The sequence below is a fragment of the Gopherus flavomarginatus genome, chromosome 7 (assembly GCF_025201925.1).
Source record: "Gopherus flavomarginatus isolate rGopFla2 chromosome 7, rGopFla2.mat.asm, whole genome shotgun sequence".
NCBI classification, from domain to species: domain Eukaryota; kingdom Metazoa; phylum Chordata; order Testudines; family Testudinidae; genus Gopherus; species Gopherus flavomarginatus.
In genome coordinates, this window is record NC_066623.1 from 91,475,486 (window position 1) to 91,491,865 (window position 16,380).

The window sequence follows — 16,380 nt, forward strand, 5'->3', positions numbered from 1 at the left end:
ATTTATACATTTATCACTAGATTTCTGGCCTGCAAAGATTGCTTTTGTTTTCCACCTACTCTATGTATTTAATGTGTGCTGACAAAACTCAATGTTATTTGGACTCAGTGGCAGAATTATGATATTTATACAGAAACTACATTACCCATCCTGTCATTACATACTGCTTTTCCTCTTGTATTATGTGATTTATCTCATGAAAAATCATTTTAAAAGGTTTTTTTTTCTTTCTTTTTTTTTTTGAAAGTTCAGAACACAAGCAGACTTTCTTTGTATGTCCTCTGCACATTACTTGAGATTAGTTTATTCTCACCATTCCTTAATGCTACATTTTTAAAAATACAGACTTGATTCATTTTGGAGAGAATCAATTCCTTTAATTGTCTTCAAACACTAAAGAAAACACTCTGCAATTCTTTATTTTTGCTTCTGAAAGCAAAACTACTTTGGTCTTTGGAGTGCATTTAAAAAATGTTATGAACTTATTTTTATCATCACATATAAATTCCATAACAACACCTGCTCACAATTTATTCTCATGAAATCCATCCCTATGTATTCTAAAAGCACACTGAAATGTGTGACATGAAAGATATTTTGCAAGTTTGCTAAATTAAGCTCCACTAGTGAGCTGTGAAAATATTCTAGACATGAGTTCTAGATGCTTTCTACTCCAGAAATGATAAGGATGGTATATCATAGCAGAAAGAAGTCCATTACATTGGATGCATTCATTATTACTCCAACCCAATCTGCATTTACATACAGAAAACTATTGTACTTAGTACTAAAACTTAGAAAATGGCAAATATGTTCTACTTTCTTTTCCCACAGACCATCCTGTATGCTGCCATAGACAAAACTTAACAACATATGATGCAGACCCCAGTAAAATAGCCAATGATTCTGGTACAGGTAACTATGCACTATATTTAGTTTGATTAAAGTGTATTAGCTAGAGACCTGGAGTGCTTAACTATAATAATTGCTATAGATATGTTTTCTGCAGTATAGCCACAATACCATGCTAAGACAATTTGTTTTTATATCTCAGTTGCGCTATCAACTAACAAGAAACTTACCTCCCGCAAACTGATTTTAACAGGATAGATAATATTTGAACCATCTCTCTTGAAGAGCGAATGACTTTTGTCTTTAATGACAAAAACAATATCGGCTGGGATAGTGTTGGGTGTTTCATCACCTTCTTTTGGGAAAGTGATTTTGGTGCCTTCTTTCCACCCTCTCTTGATCTCAATGGTGAGGATTTTGTCCTCTGTTCGGACACTTCTACCATCTGGGTTCAGCCTTTTTCGGGAAATTCTCATCCTTTTTGTGCAGCCATGATATATCTCTTCCAATGATACTTTAAGTTCATGGATAATCGGGGGATCTTGTTTACGACGAGGCTGGCTACCAACTGTATTCCTTTCTCTTGGAAATCCATTCATGCTAAAACTAGTGAAGGATCCAAAAGGATCTCCATCCACTTCCATGTCTTCGGTGTCTCTGCCACCAGGCATTCTTCTCCCAAAGAAGATCTCAAAAGGATTTGTACCACCAAAAAATGCTGCAAATGTGGCATGTGGGTCACCATGGAAAGAGTATCGAAAGGTGCCACCCTGTCCATCAGGTCCTCCAGCTCCTCCTTTTAACCCTAATTGGAACATTCGGACAAGGTTAGGAAAGTCCATACTAGTTTTCAATCCTGGTACTTATTAACAACATAAAGAGTAAAATACAGTTTTGTCTCGAGTCACAAACAAATACTGAAAGGACTGGTAGTAGTTTCACAACTGCACAAATATAGTAAGCAGAGATTGAAGGGCTCCTCTTTAAAGAGAGCTCACCCTATTTGCCAGTGGAGTGCAGAATAGCAACTACTCATCATCATGCAACCTGGAGTAATTTTGAAGATTTAGAATTGTTTCCTAAAAAAAGTTGCCCTGTCAGCAACAAATCCATTTAATAATTTGTCACTCATCTAAATGATTGGATTTTAATTAACGTTTTAATAGTGGTCTGAAAATGATGAGTGTTCTCTGTCCGCATGATCTTAAAGAACATATTCCCATGTAATTTTTTTCACTAAGGATCTGCTCAATGGGACTAGGGTTAAGCCCTTCAAGGCCACTATAGACATGGAATATATAAAGTTGTACTATATTTAAAGCTTTGAATATGCTCCCTTTTTGATCAGACTAGGCCAATTTCTGTGCTCTTGAGATCAATGGGATTGCACAGGGTGTCAGTCAGACAGAGTGGGTCAAATTCTGTGCTATATTAGGAAACTACCATAAATCACCAGCTAGCCATAATGCACATTGGTACGAATGGATAACAGAAAGTATAATCCCGTCTATTGTTCTGGAAATAGGACTTCACCAAGTCTGAGACAATGGAAACACTGTGTTTTGCTTTGTTTCTTTGGGGGGTATAATCTGGGAGTGGAGAGGAAAGAGAAAGTTGAAAGGAGTGCAGCACACCAGAAAAGTGAGGCCAGATTTTGTTTATTAAAAGCTATTTTCCATCAGTAGCAACACAGCATTAAAGACCTCCCAGAAACAGTAAATGTTACATTTGTACTATGTGGCAGAGAAATCTTCACTTTCAAATTTTCTGACTTCTTTGGGTGCTTGATTTCTCAACTTTAATGCTGCACTAACTACAGTAGTTTTTGTATTTGATTTCGTTGAAGTTTTCAAAGTCAAACAATAGTAAAAGGAAAATAGCTAAAAGGCATGCTCCTTTATTAGTTCTAAATTTTCAGTTGTGTTTATCAAATACTCTAGGCTAGTGGTTCTTGATCTTTTCCAGACTGCATCCGCATGTTACAAACAGAAAAAAGCTGACACCCTCACTCTCATCTAGCAATGAAGAAAGGGAGGTGCTTGTGACCTCCTGAAACATTTTTGGGGGAGACTGTGATCTCCAGTTTGAGAACCCATGTTCTAGGTACATTATAAGAATTAAAGAGAGACTTTAGAGGTAAAGAAGCTTTGCTGTCTCTAACCACCAATCTTATCCTATCATTTCCTTAGTCAAAATTCCCACTCTCCACTCCTCTTCCCAAGCCATCCAAGATTATACTCCCCTGCAAAAACACAAAACAAAAAAACCCATCCTCATCTCTAGGAGTCCTTTATAGTTCAGTCTGCTTTCTCAACTAATTGACTACTATTTCTCTTTCTCTTCTTCATATTGTTGTCCCCACTCTTCCCAGTGTAAGATCTTCCTTCCACTTCCTTCAGGTGACAGTTTTCTCATGCCCTGCTTACACTCACCACAATCCCCAGCATCCACCCAGCTACCTTCTACCTCTACTCTGTGGCTCCAGACCACACTTCACTCAATAAACAATTCTTTTCTACCTCCCTTTTCTAGCTAATGACCTCCATCTACTTCTTCTTACTGGCTAATTCCCTCCCCCACTCTCGCCCTGACAACAGAATGCCTCCTCAGACCTTAAGGAGGTCTTCAGTTGTAAATACTCAAGCATCTCAGCGACAACTGCAGGCCAAACACTGGTCACAGCCCTCAGAGAAAAAGCAAAGTACAGGCCATGGCCTTCTAGGCAGACTGGCTTGCTGGGCATATCACTAAGATGCCTCGTAGATTAAGGTAGCTCAGCACTATATGCAACCATTTTCCTTCTAAGGCCCTTAAGCAGTTATGGATTTAGTTTATGCTAAAGCCGTTCAGCATGCATCCTACTTTCTAATCCATGTTAGAGACAGATTTTTTTTTAAAAAAGCTGAATTCAAAGTAGTCATAAACCATGCATACATTTTAATGCTAGGTCCTCAGCTGAAGATGATTAGCATATAGTGCAGCTCAAATGGAGGAGTGTGAGACAGATAAGACAACTTCCTGTCATATCTTTGGGAGACCATATTGTATTAAGTGTATGAATGGTTTATGTATCTTTGTGGGCCAGGGTCTGTATGCACTCCACAGTGGGGGAATTACCACAATTCCTCCAGGAAGTGAAAACAGTGGGGGATGACTAAGGCAAATCACTCAGGTTCTAACACCTCCAGAGAAGTACCACCTCCTGTGGAGGTTCACATATTCTGCTTCAAACTGGATTCTCCAGTGATCAAGAGACAAAGAAAGGACTTCTGGATAAATAACCTGATTTTAAATTGATACAGGGCTATTGTTCCTGTTACTGCTCTGTAGACTGATCTGACCTTGTAACAAGAGGGAAAAAACAGTTTGGGATTTGAAGGACTAACATCTAGAACAACCCTATCCTGAGTGGGGGGTGGGTGACCTCTGATAAGATTTTTAGCACGTGGGTAGTTTATGTTTTTATATTCTTTCGCTATAATACTTCTACCTTAAGAATAAATATGCTTGCTTGGAAGAAGCTGTGTAGTAACTTATAACTGCAGGCCAAATACTGGTCATAGCCCTCAGAGAAAAAGCAAAGCACAGGCCCCATGGCCTTTCTGGCAGACTGGCTTGCTGGGGATATCACAGTGTAGATCAGGGAGATGTCCTTAAAACCCTCACTCCCTTCTGAGGCATGGGTCTCTGCCCAGGAGAGGTAACGGCTGAGAGTGAAACCTTTAAGAACCAAGAAGGGTGAGTTATCCTAAAATTGTGGCAGAGGGCAAAAGTGGCATTTGCATCCTCTTGATCCTGGGCCCAAGTCAATTGCCTGGCACAAGACAGACCAGCCTGAAAGGATGTTATTGGACCATTGGCAGTTGGCAAGAGGTCAACATGGCAGCCAAGTATCAGCTAAGTACAAGGGAGCCCAGTTACTCCCTCTACACTGGCATCAGGGAAAGAGTCAGTGTAGAAGTTCCCCAGTTTGCGCTACAGCTATACTGGGGTGATCCTCCCACGTAATGCTGGCTTTAGGGCCATTTTCCACCAATGGCATAGCACAAAGCAGCAACCCATAGGCATTAGCATTTACTATTTACAAATTCAAAACCCCCAAACTGATCTTCTACAAAAATGTATTGATTTTCTTTCTCTAAAAAGGACTCTAAAACAAGACAAGTGTCCAGTTTTAACAAAGCAGCAAAGAGTCCTGTAGCACTTTATAGACTAACAGACGTATTGGAGCATGAGCTTTTGTGAGTGAATGCCCACTTCGTCGGATGCATGTTAACCAAAAAATTAATCCAGATATGAGGAATGGATTTTTCATATTTGTTTAATTCCAGGATAACTGAACTGATTTTACTCAAATTAAACAAGTTAAACAAATTTGGATTAAACCAAGAACAAAAAAAGTTTGAGCCCTAAAGGAATATTTTGAAAAAGTTCTGAACAACTGCAGAGGGGGAATTAGAATGGAAATGGCATCTCAATCTTAACTCTAGTTTTGCTATGGCAAATGCTACACTAAATATTTTTCAGGTTTTTTTTTAAAACTGATGTACTGGTACTGTTAAACAAATGCATGACAAACTGTGTCATGTGATTAGTGGAATGATACTTCCTAGAATAGATTCTGAATAGTTTTTGCTGAAAGTACATCAGGTTCCATGGCTGGAAAACAATCACAGAGCTTTACAACTACTGCGTACATTCTGGACAACAATGACAGAGCTTAGGCAGCCACTCAGGCGACAAGGGATATTTCCAGGCACATAGCTGCAGAAACTTGTCAATACTTTTGTTAATATTATGCCTAAAATAAGCAGAAGTACGTGCTTTGAGCGTCTGCTTCAGGTATGCAATGCCACACTGCCAAAGGCTACACTGCTTTATAAGCCTTGCCTTCTACTCTTAGGAGAATCTGACTAATGATATTTTTAGGAGGGGGTTAGGAAGTGCTACTGCACTGGAATAGAATGAATATTACCTAAGCTGTAGATTAAGTGCCTATAGGAGAGAACAGCAAACAGAGCTAAAGGGAGAAAAGCAATAAGGTAAAAGACTAAGGGCAATATTTTTACAGCTATTTAGGCACTGCTGCCCTGCATTGCAATGCCTCATTGATTTAGGAGCCCAAGACTCATTTCCAAAAGGGGTTTGGGAATTTAGGAGCCTAAAACCCATTGATAGTCAAGCGCTTAAACCCCTTCTGAAAATGAGAATTGGGCATTACAGTGCTGAGTACAGCAATGACTGAATACCTTTAAAAATCTGGGCCTAGTATCAAAGGAGCAGGATGAGCCCTTAGTATTCCCAAATAATAGAATCAGGTCAGGTATCAGAGTCTTAGGAATGACATGAGAACCCATGGAAACATCAGCAAAGACTTGTAGTTCCAGAATTCTCTCACTTCCCAGTGGAACAAGAGACCATGGAATTTGCCTCATTTACAGACGTTTGCAAAGAAGCAATGGTCAATGACAGCACCACAAAAATCAAATTCTCATGCTGATAAAGGGCCAGATATCTTGTAGAGCAGTGCTTCTCAAACTAGGGCTGCCGCTTGTTCAGGGGAAGCCCCTGGCGGGCCGGGCCGGTTTATTTACCTGCCGCATCCGCAGGTTCGGCTGATCGTGGCTCCTACTGGCCCCGGTTCGCCGCTCCAAGCCAATGGGAGCTGCTGGAAGTAGCACGGGCCAAGGGACGTACTGGCCGCCACTTCCCGCAGCCCCCATTGGCCTGGAGCAGCAAACCGTGGCCACTGGGAGCTGCGATTGGCCAAACCTGCGGACGCGGCAGGTAAACAAACTGGCGCCGCCTGCCAGGGGCTTTCCCTGAAGAAGCGGCGACCCTAGTTTGAGAACCACTGTTGTATAGCACTTTACTTCACAATTAGTGCTACTAGTCAATGAGACTAAGGATTAGGGTGACCAGACAGCAAGCGTGAAAATTCAGGACAGGGGTGTGTGTGGGGGTAACAGACACCTATAAAAGAAAAAGCCCTGAATATCGGGACTGACCCTATAAAATCGGGACATCTGGTCACCCTTCCACTGATTGAGTAGTGTGCAACTCAGCATGAGTAAAATTATCAGAATCTGACCCCAAATGAATGTTAACGATTAAATGAGCCTACCTAGTTTCTGTGGGCAGTAATTAACCAGTTTGGCGTCTCAAATAGGATGTAAAAGGTAATTGCTGAATCCTAGAAATGGTGGGGCACCATCGCAATTGATGATTAAAAAAAGATTGAGCTTCCTGTTTAAGTAATCATTTTAGGCTATATATAACATTTCTGAGGCCTCATCCCTTTGGCATGTTATTACTGTTAACAGTTAAACTAAAAAATTGTTCTGGTATTTCATGACATCAGGCAAATACTTTCCTCTACGGGCAAGAAGCCAAGGCCAACTAAGGACTGGACACCTGGGCTCCTGTTCAGTAGAGGGACTCTCCTGTTTTGTACAAGCAAACTATCCTTTATGAAAAGTTTTAGAGATATATTATTCGAAGAGGCGCTCTGTCTCTATGTAACATTTTGATGGCTATCTCAAAAAGCGCAGAGGCAAAAATAAATAAAATGCATCCAGCTATTTATGGGTCACAGACAAATATTAATTTCATTAAAGAAGTTCTATAACATGGATTTGGGATTTTTAATTTTTTTTTTAAATAAAGAACATTGAATTAAGCATGGTTCTAAACTATGAAGGATACACTATACATGATTATATAAATTTGTTAACATATAAGTCTCTGTAATTACTATATATCAGTCTCCATAAGAAAACAATCATTGTCCAAATCAGTACATGTCATGGATAAACACACAAACTTTCTTCTTGTCTTGTGGCATTCAACACAACTAAGTGTCCACTTTAAGAGTGTAGCACAGATAGATACTGAGTAAGAAAAATATTTACCTTCTTCCCCAAACTGATCATAAATGTCTCTCTTTTTGGGATCACTCAGCACTTCATAGGCTTCTGCAACCTCTTTGAATTTTTCCTCCGCGTGGGGTGATTTGTTCTTATCCGGATGCCATTTAAGGGCTTGTTTTCTGTAAGCCTTTTTGATATCTTCTTCAGAAGCCCCTTTTTCAATTCCCAAAATTGAATAATAATCTTTTCCCATTCCGAGTGTTGTTAGATTAATTTCAGTTTCTCTCGATATGAAGAAACCAGTGTCCTGTGTCTGAGTAATGCAGTGATACTGGGGGGGAAAATAGCACAAATTAGCAACGCAGCTGGTGCTCTGAGCAGTGGATAGACTGCTTACCCTTATTTGATTCCCTCCCCTGTTGCTCATTTATAGATAAATATACACACTGGTAGAGAGACAGCCCTCTCCAGAGCCCTCCCATTTATACTACGTGTCTCAGCTCTTTCTAGAACAGCAAATGCTACAGAACGTCATTTCCCAGACTGCTCAAAGCCAAAACATTCTCTGCACAGCTGTTTCCTCTGCCTTCCAATTAACTGTTCAATTTCCATTTTCTGTTTTGAGTGATAAATAAGTTCTGTATCTTACAATCAGATCCCGGCACCTGTAGGTCAATGGTCTCTGACCTTTTTACATCCAAGATCACTTTTTGAATCTAAGGGCAACCCAAGGTCTACCCTGCCCTTTCCCCAAAGCCCCGCCCCCTCACTCCTTCCCCCTTCTCTCTGTCGCTCACTCTGCCCCACCCTCACTCACTTTCACTGGGCTGGGGCAGGAGTTTGGGAGGGGGTGTGGGCTCTGGGCTGGGGCTGAGGGTTTTGCAGTGTGAGAAGGGGCTCTGGGCTGAGCCTAGGGCAGGGGGTTGGGGTGCAGGAGGGGGTGAGAGGTGCAGGAGGGGGTGAGAGGTGCAAGCTCTAGGAGGGAATTTGGGTGCAGGAGGGGCTCCAGGATGGGGCAAAGTGTTGAGGTGTAGCAGGGGGTACAGGCTGCTGGCTCTGGGAGGGGGGTCAGGGCTGGGGCTTGAGGTGCAGGAGGGAGTTTGGGATGCTGGCTCCAGAAGGGAGCTCAGGGCTGGAGGTTGGAGTGCAGGAGGAGCTTTGGGGTGCTGGCTCTGGGAAAGGACTCAGGGCTGGGAGTTGGGGTGTGGCCTCCAGCCGGGCAGCACTTACCTCCAGTGGCTCCCGGCTGGCGGTAGGTGCAGCGAGGCTAAGGCAGGCTCCCTGCCTACCCCGGCCCCACTTTGCTCCTGGAAGGGGCCAATGGGCCCCTATGGCCCCTGAGGTGGGGGAGGCACATGGCTCCGGGCGCTGCCCCTCTGTGCAAGCACCGGCCCTGCAGCTCTCCCGGCCAATGAGAGCTGTGGGAGTGGTGCTTGTAGGCAGGAGCAGCACATGGAGGGAGACCCCCACCCCCGGGGCTGCAATGGCGACTTCCGGGAGCAGTGTGGGGCCAGGGTAGGCAGGGAGTCTGCCTTAGCGGCAGCCATACTGCACTGCCGCCGGACATCACGATTGACTGGGAGATCCTCTAGGATCAACCAGTCAATCGCGAACGACTGGTTGGTGACCGCTGCTGTAGGTCATTGGTCTGAATCCGGACCTTATCACTGAAAACCTAGCTGTCTGACAGTTATAAAACCACCTATGGAAAATGAGTTAGGAATTTCAATTCCTGATGTGCATTCTTATCTATGTAGGTTCTTATGCCAAGTAAGGATGCACAGCTGTTCTAGTGATAAACTGCCAGAGTAAACTGGACCTTTTGTGTAGGGATTAAAAGGACATTTCAAATTCACAATAAAATCTGAAACTTTTCAGTAGCCTGATTTCACTTCATTACAACCCCAAATTAATCTATTTCCTGCCACACACAGGATTCCAGACTGAGTCAATCTGATAAAGTACTACTTTATTGCCAGTTAGGTAGTAAGCACAACAAAGTGTAACAATGATATAACTTGATCATTACCAGTTTAAAACATCACATGCAGAAACTGGCCACATTCCTTTCCATATGTTACACTGTATAAGCAGTAGAAACATTGTATATGTTACACAATATAAGCAGTAGAAACGGATTTCAAGAAGATGCAAAATACAATAATTAATAGAGACTTCTGAGACAAAACCATTTGATTTTTGATAAGTAAACAAGTTACAGTTGGGATAGATACCCAATCACTTCGTATGATGATTTACGTAAAGCAGGGATACTCAGACTGAGGCTCTGGATCCGCAAGTAGCTCTTTAAGGTGTCTCCTGCGGCTCTGTGCAGCACACAATATTAAAACACTGTGTGATTTAATTATTAACCAGTCTGAGTTATTAGTCAATCAGGATACTTTTACTATGTTATTAACCAATTGTAGTGGATAAAATAATGATAACTGGTCAGTCATTTTGCTGTGAGAATTAAATATTTCCCATCATACTGCTTAAATATGAATGTATAGTACTATGGTAAAGGAAACAATAAATTCCGCTACTGTGGCTTGTTTGGGTATTGCTGATTACTAAATTTGGCTCCTGAACCACTGAGGTCTGAGTATCACTGATGTAAAGTTTTAACTTTCAACTCTTTCTCAGACCCTGCAGAAGGGTGGGTATCAAGTTATACCCTGCAGGCCAGCATCTTCAAGATCTCATTTGGCTCTTAGCTGGATATTAGGCCAAGAAGTTGTAACCATCTGGTCAAAAAGGCAACAGATTTAAGAGTGATTATTGTAATTTTAGGGAAAAGATTTCTTTTTAATATTTGTTCTAGCGAAAGACCAGTTTTAGTCATAGCTAAAAATCACACGAGGGGCAAAGAGCTTTCCATATATTGTGTTTATTAATTGTTCCCCTTTCTACTTTATTATGTTCAGATGTCCTTATTCTACAAGTGTCAATACTGGACTGCTTTACAGTGCCCTCAGCAATACCTGTGGGGAACTTCCACACACCAATGTCAATTTAGAGATCGCATACATCAGAGGTTTAGATGGTATGAGTCAGAACCTGCATCTCCTCCATAGATCTTCTGAGATGAGTCAGACCTATCAGTTATGGTTAGAGTTGGCCAGAAAAGGAATTCTGAGGGCGGGGGGGGGGAGCTCTTATTCAAAGTTTCCAGTTGAGAAATAATTTTTCTGTGGGAACATACAAAAAAAATGAACTATATGGAAAACTTTACATTTCCTCACCTTTCTGTTTTCCACTGGTAAAAGTTGGAAAACTGTAAAGAAAATATGAAAAATATTCCCCTCACACAGATTTTTCAACATCCCGTTTTCCAAACTAGGAAAGTCAAAGCGTGACTATGTGTTACTTTCTCATTGATATTGTTTTGTCTGCTCCCCCTTTTTCTTGGGGAAAAAAGGAAAAACCTAAGGCAGCACGTAAATTCTCACACTTTGTGTGTGTGTGTGTGGGGGGGGGGAAATAAAAAATTAGAATTGAAACAAATATCATGGAAGGGGGGGAAGTAAAAGAAATTAAAACTGGTTTTAACATAAAAATCATTTGACAAAACTCCAGTTTTGGAAAACTAAAATAAAATTTTAAAAAAGGTAAATAAAAAAAAGTTTTGACCAGCTCTGCTTATGATCCTGGTTCTGAGAACATCCAAGGATACCGAGAACCACCTGCCTCTTTGTTCCCCAGGACTAGCTTGCATCACTGGAACCTGCAATAGTCTAGATTGAGCAGTCAATATGTTCAGCTCAATCTACCCTATTTACTGCCAGCATCAGTCATCCTCTCGGCTGGAGGAGAAGGAACTGCCATCAATCTCCTGAGACAGAGAACTAGTTATGGTCCATCACTGTTTCCCCATCATGTCCTTCTCCAAGTGAGCCTTGGCAGACACTATCAGGCTTTAACAAGAGCTCCTTTTTATTAGTATCATTCCTATCTAGTTCCAGGATCCTTCAGGGGGTGAGAGGGATTACATTTCATTATATTTTACCTACAGTATTTACATAATGTCTTTGATGCACTGCATGACTTACTCGTTTTTGTTTGTTTTAAATTAATAAAAAAAATACTCTCACCCGCACCATTTACAGTCAAGTTATCTTTAGAAATGTTCTAGGATTCCAAGCTAACGCCCCCTCCACCAAAAAAAACCAAATTAATGCTAAGCTGAATATACGGTCCTAAACTAAAACATTTGTACTTTTGTAGTGCTGGGGTCTCATAACAAAGCACTGTGCTGCAAAGAGTAAGCACAACAAAGGCCAAACTATAAGCTTTAATGCTGAATTTTCATCATTAGATTAGTTCAGAATAGAATTTTCCTATATTGCAAGGCAAAGTTTTTTTTTCTACATTTAGGTTTCCACGAGCAGTACATTAGGTAATGTTTTAACTACCTCCAGGAACATGTTACAATAATTTAGGTTCAGAGGGTGATTGTTTTCTGTTATTCTAATTCCTAACTAAACTGGCAACAAAAGTTAGTCTAGAAAACATTGAACAAATGACAACAAATGCTATCAATAAGATATATGAAGCTTGGTTTTGCTGCATTGGCATATATAAGGCACACGTTGTCGGGGAAAAACAACAGTTACAGGATAAACTACCAATCTGAGGCCTCATGCCCAATTGTTAAATCCCCTAAGCTCTCTCATACTGGGCGGGGGGGGGGGGGGGGGGGAGAGGAAAAGATATCATGGCTATAGAATTAAAATCTCAACATTTTGTTGAGGGCAACACCACTTTCCAAACTCAATGTCATACAGGTCTAAAACTTGTGCTGCACATAGAGAGCTAGTGACTTACTCTTTGCAGTTGTAACTACACAGAAAGGAAAGGCAAACATTTGTCACATCTTTCTCCCATTACGCAGCAGAGAGGCTGGCTTCAATAGCTCCTGCATGCAATACACCAACCAGTTAGTGGCATCACTGAAATTTAGTCAAGCCCCTCATGGCAGAGAGGGGAGGTAACATTCCTGGAGAATATACATACATATCCAAAGACTAAAAATATTTATCCATGTGTTACCCTACATATGATTCTGGCCTCAAGTAGCAGTATTTTCCGGATACATATACGTGATGCTTGCTGATAGCCACACCACATGGCTCCCGTAGCCCAGATGCCAGGCAGGCAGGTGTCTCCAAGGCTACGTCAATGTAAGGCTAGTATTAATGAGACTCAAGTCAGCTGATCTGTGCCAGGGAATCATGGGCTTGAGCCTGTACACTGCATTTTAACCCAAGGTTAAGGATTTTCTGACCTGTGCTCTAACCTAGGGCTCTGGCATCCACACTGCAGTGCACAGACCAGAGCGAAAGTAAACGTATTCCAAAATGCCTAGCGCCCCGTCGACAGACTAGCCCTAGGAACGTGCTGCATTGTGGGAAAACTCTACTGCCCGCCCTGTTCCCTCACTGTGGCAGTATTGATAGAACTCGGCTGTCCATAAGGAGCACATAATTAGCTTATTTGGTGGCTGGCTCAATAGAATGACTGCAGTTTGAGAAGGCCTTATACTGAAACTACCATCTAATCTAAGAATTGGGCTCTCCAGCTCTAGGCTGAGTCCCACTGGCACGAAAATGTCCATGGGCATCTGTTCTCAGGATAATTGGGACATCAGTCACAAGGGCAGTCATATTAAAATGAAACGTGGCAAATCTTAATTTTTAAAATGGGGTGCTAAATGAAGGTGTTTTGGTGTAGGGTTTTTTAAATTTATTTTTGTCTGTTTGTTTTGAAGTTTGACATAAAATGAAGGTCACATCCCCAGCCTAGCTGCTGCTGACTACAAAGCAGTGAAATGCATCTCCAAGGCTTGGGGCGTAGTATGCTCCAGCAGCCCCTGAGATCTCTTACCCTTGCCCCTGCTGCACCCTGCGAGGCAGGGATAAAGGATCCCCTGGAGACTGTGGGGAAGTTCTGGGGCTGGATCCCAATCACTGCCCTCACAGTGCACGGAGCCCCAGCAAGATTAGGGGGCCTGGGAGCAAGGGCCAGAGAGTGGAGTGAGATCAAGAGGATGCCCTGTGGGGAGGGAGAGTGGCAGAGCTCCTTGCTCAGCACAGCTAGGGGTGGGATGACCTGTACCAGCCCAGCAGCCAGGAGCTGCCTCCTGCCTGTCAGCTTTGCTTATTGCTCTGGGCAAGTTCTGTGCAGCAGTGAGGAGGACCAGAGCGCACTTGGAGAGACAGTAATGGCACTTCTGGTTGCTGTGCTTCTCCTTTGCCACTGGGAACTCTGGGATACATCCAGAGGATTTCTAGGACCAAGTCAAGTTGAGTCCAGCTGAGGCTGCATGCACACAGGAAAGCGGCAGGGCTTGGAACCTATGTCCCAGCTTAACACAGGCTTGGACACTCCCGCCCTGCAGAGTCCTAGGATCCTGGGGCTGAGCCCAAGGTTAGCACATTTGGTATGTGGACACAAGGGGGATTTGGAGCCTAGGCTTACATTACTGTGTAGACATAACCCAATGACAGCATGCACAATTATAATCCAACAGAGCACCACTGATTAGTCCCTATTCTTTCCCATTTCTTCATCACATAGGCACAATATCTTCACTGCAGTCCTCAGATTTTGATGCATCACATGACTATTAGATGGTTAGTAGCCAGCATTTTATCCAGTGACTGTACGTCTGTCTATTTTAGGATTTTCGATTCCTTTATACACCATCACTCTATGCCACAAGGGTATGCATGGAAACAGAGGCTGCAGTGTACTCTGCACGGCACACAGGCTACCGCACGTGGTTGGTTTCCGATGTATATCGTATAGCAAGTAAAAAATCACTTAGAAAAGTTAGATGCCTGCAAGTCACCAGGGCCTGATGAAATGCATCCTAGAATACTCAAGGAGTTAATAGAGGAGGTATCTGAGCCTCTAGCTATTATCTTTGGGAAATCATGGGAGACGGGGGAGATTCCAGAAGACTGGAAGGGGTCAAATATAGTGCCCATCTATAAAAAGGGAAATAAAAACAACCCAGGAAACTACAGACCAGTTAGTTTAACTTCTGTGCCAGGGAAGATAATGGAGCAGATAATTAAAGAAATCATCTGCAAACACTTGGAAGGTGGTAAGGTGATAGGGAATAGCCAGCATGGATTTGTAAAGAACAAATCGTGTCAAACTAATCTGATAGCATTCTTTGATAGGATAACGAGCCTTGTGGATAAGGGAGAAGCGGTGGATGTGACATACCTAGACTTTAGTAAGGCATTTGATACGGTCTCACATGATATTCTTATAGATAAACTAGGAAAGTACAATTTAGATGGGGCTACTATAAGGTGGGTGCATAACTGGCTAGATAACCGTACTCAAGAGAGTAGTTATTAATGACTCCCAATCCTGCTGGAAAGGTATAACAAGTGGGGTTCCGCAGGGGTCTGTTTTGGGACTGGCTCTGTTCAATATCTTCATCAACGATTTAGATGTTGGCATAGAAAGTACGCTTATTAAGTTTGCGGATGATACCAAACTGGGAGGGATTGCAACTGCTTTGGAGGACAGAGTCAAAATTCAAAATGATCTGGACAAATTGGAGAAATGGTCTGAGGTAAACAGGATGAAGTTCAATAAAGATAAATGCAAAGTGCTCCACTTAGGAAGGAACAATCAGTTTCACACATACAGAATGGGAGGAGACTGTCTAGGAAGGAGTATGGCAGAAAGATCTAGGGGTCATAATGGACCACAAGATTAATATGAGTCAACAGTGTGATACTGTTGCAAAAAAAGCAAATGTGATTCTGGGATGCATTAACAGGTGTGTTGTAAACAAGACATGAGAAGTCATTCTTCCGCTTTACTATGCGCTGGTTAGGCCTCAACTGGAGTATTGTGTCCAGTTCTGGGCATCGCATTTCAAGAAAGATGTGGAGAAACTGGAGAGGGTCCAGAGAAGAGCAACGAGAATGATTAAAGGTCTTGAGAACATGACCTATGAAGGAAGGCTGAAGGAATTGGGTTTGTTTAGTTTGGAAAAGAGAAGACTGAGAGGGGACATGATAGCAGTTTTCAGGTATCTAAAAGGGTGTCATCAGGAGGAGGGAGAAAACTTGTTCACCTTAGCCTCCAATGATAGAACAAGAAGCAATGGGCTTAAACTGCAGCAAGGGAGATTTAGGTTGGCCATTAGGAAAAAGTTCCTAACTGTCAGGGTAGTTAAACACTGGAATAGATTGCCTAGGGAAGTTGTGGAATCTCCATCTCTGGAGATATTTAAGAGTAGGTTAGATAAATGTCTATTAAGGATGGTCTAGACAGTATTTGGTCCTGCCATGAGGGCAGAGGACTGGACTCGATGACCTCTCGAGGTCCCTTCCAGTCCTAGAGTCTATAAGATGTATTGTCTGCCAAGTAAAACGTGGTCAAGAGTAATGAGTCTGGATTAGTGGAGAGAACTATATCTCGCAACTGTTGCAAGTATTTTGGCTTTCCTATCTACATATCTAGACTGTACTGCACCTACACTACATCTTTCAGAGATCTAAAGAATCAATTGCCTTAAATAAGCAGCTTAATTTAGACAAACTTGGAAAGCTTTATGGTCATCAAGTGTACTTTGCTTAACCAGCAAAATCCTTTGTGCAAGCCCTTAATTTTATAACTCAATATCTGT

The 16,380-nt window shown here is 42.1% G+C and overlaps 1 protein-coding gene across 5 annotated transcripts in view; it reads right to left on the bottom strand.

Annotated features, from left to right (window-relative positions):
* Window positions 1-16,380, bottom strand: part of DNAJB4 (DnaJ heat shock protein family (Hsp40) member B4) — a 41,052-nt gene that overhangs the window by 3,164 nt on the left and 21,508 nt on the right. For 4 of the 5 annotated variants that reach the window (XM_050961891.1, XM_050961887.1, XM_050961889.1 and 1 more), the window contains exons 2-3: window positions 7,764-8,052; window positions 1,083-1,657 (exon numbers count right to left, since the gene is read on the bottom strand). In XM_050961891.1, the coding sequence (XP_050817848.1) occupies window positions 1,083-1,657; window positions 7,764-7,974 (786 nt within the window). In that variant the 5' untranslated portion in view covers window positions 7,975-8,052. Of the gene's footprint in view, window positions 1-1,082; window positions 1,658-7,763; window positions 8,317-16,380 lie in introns of those variants that run through there. The other variant, XM_050961886.1, reaches the window with a different exon arrangement.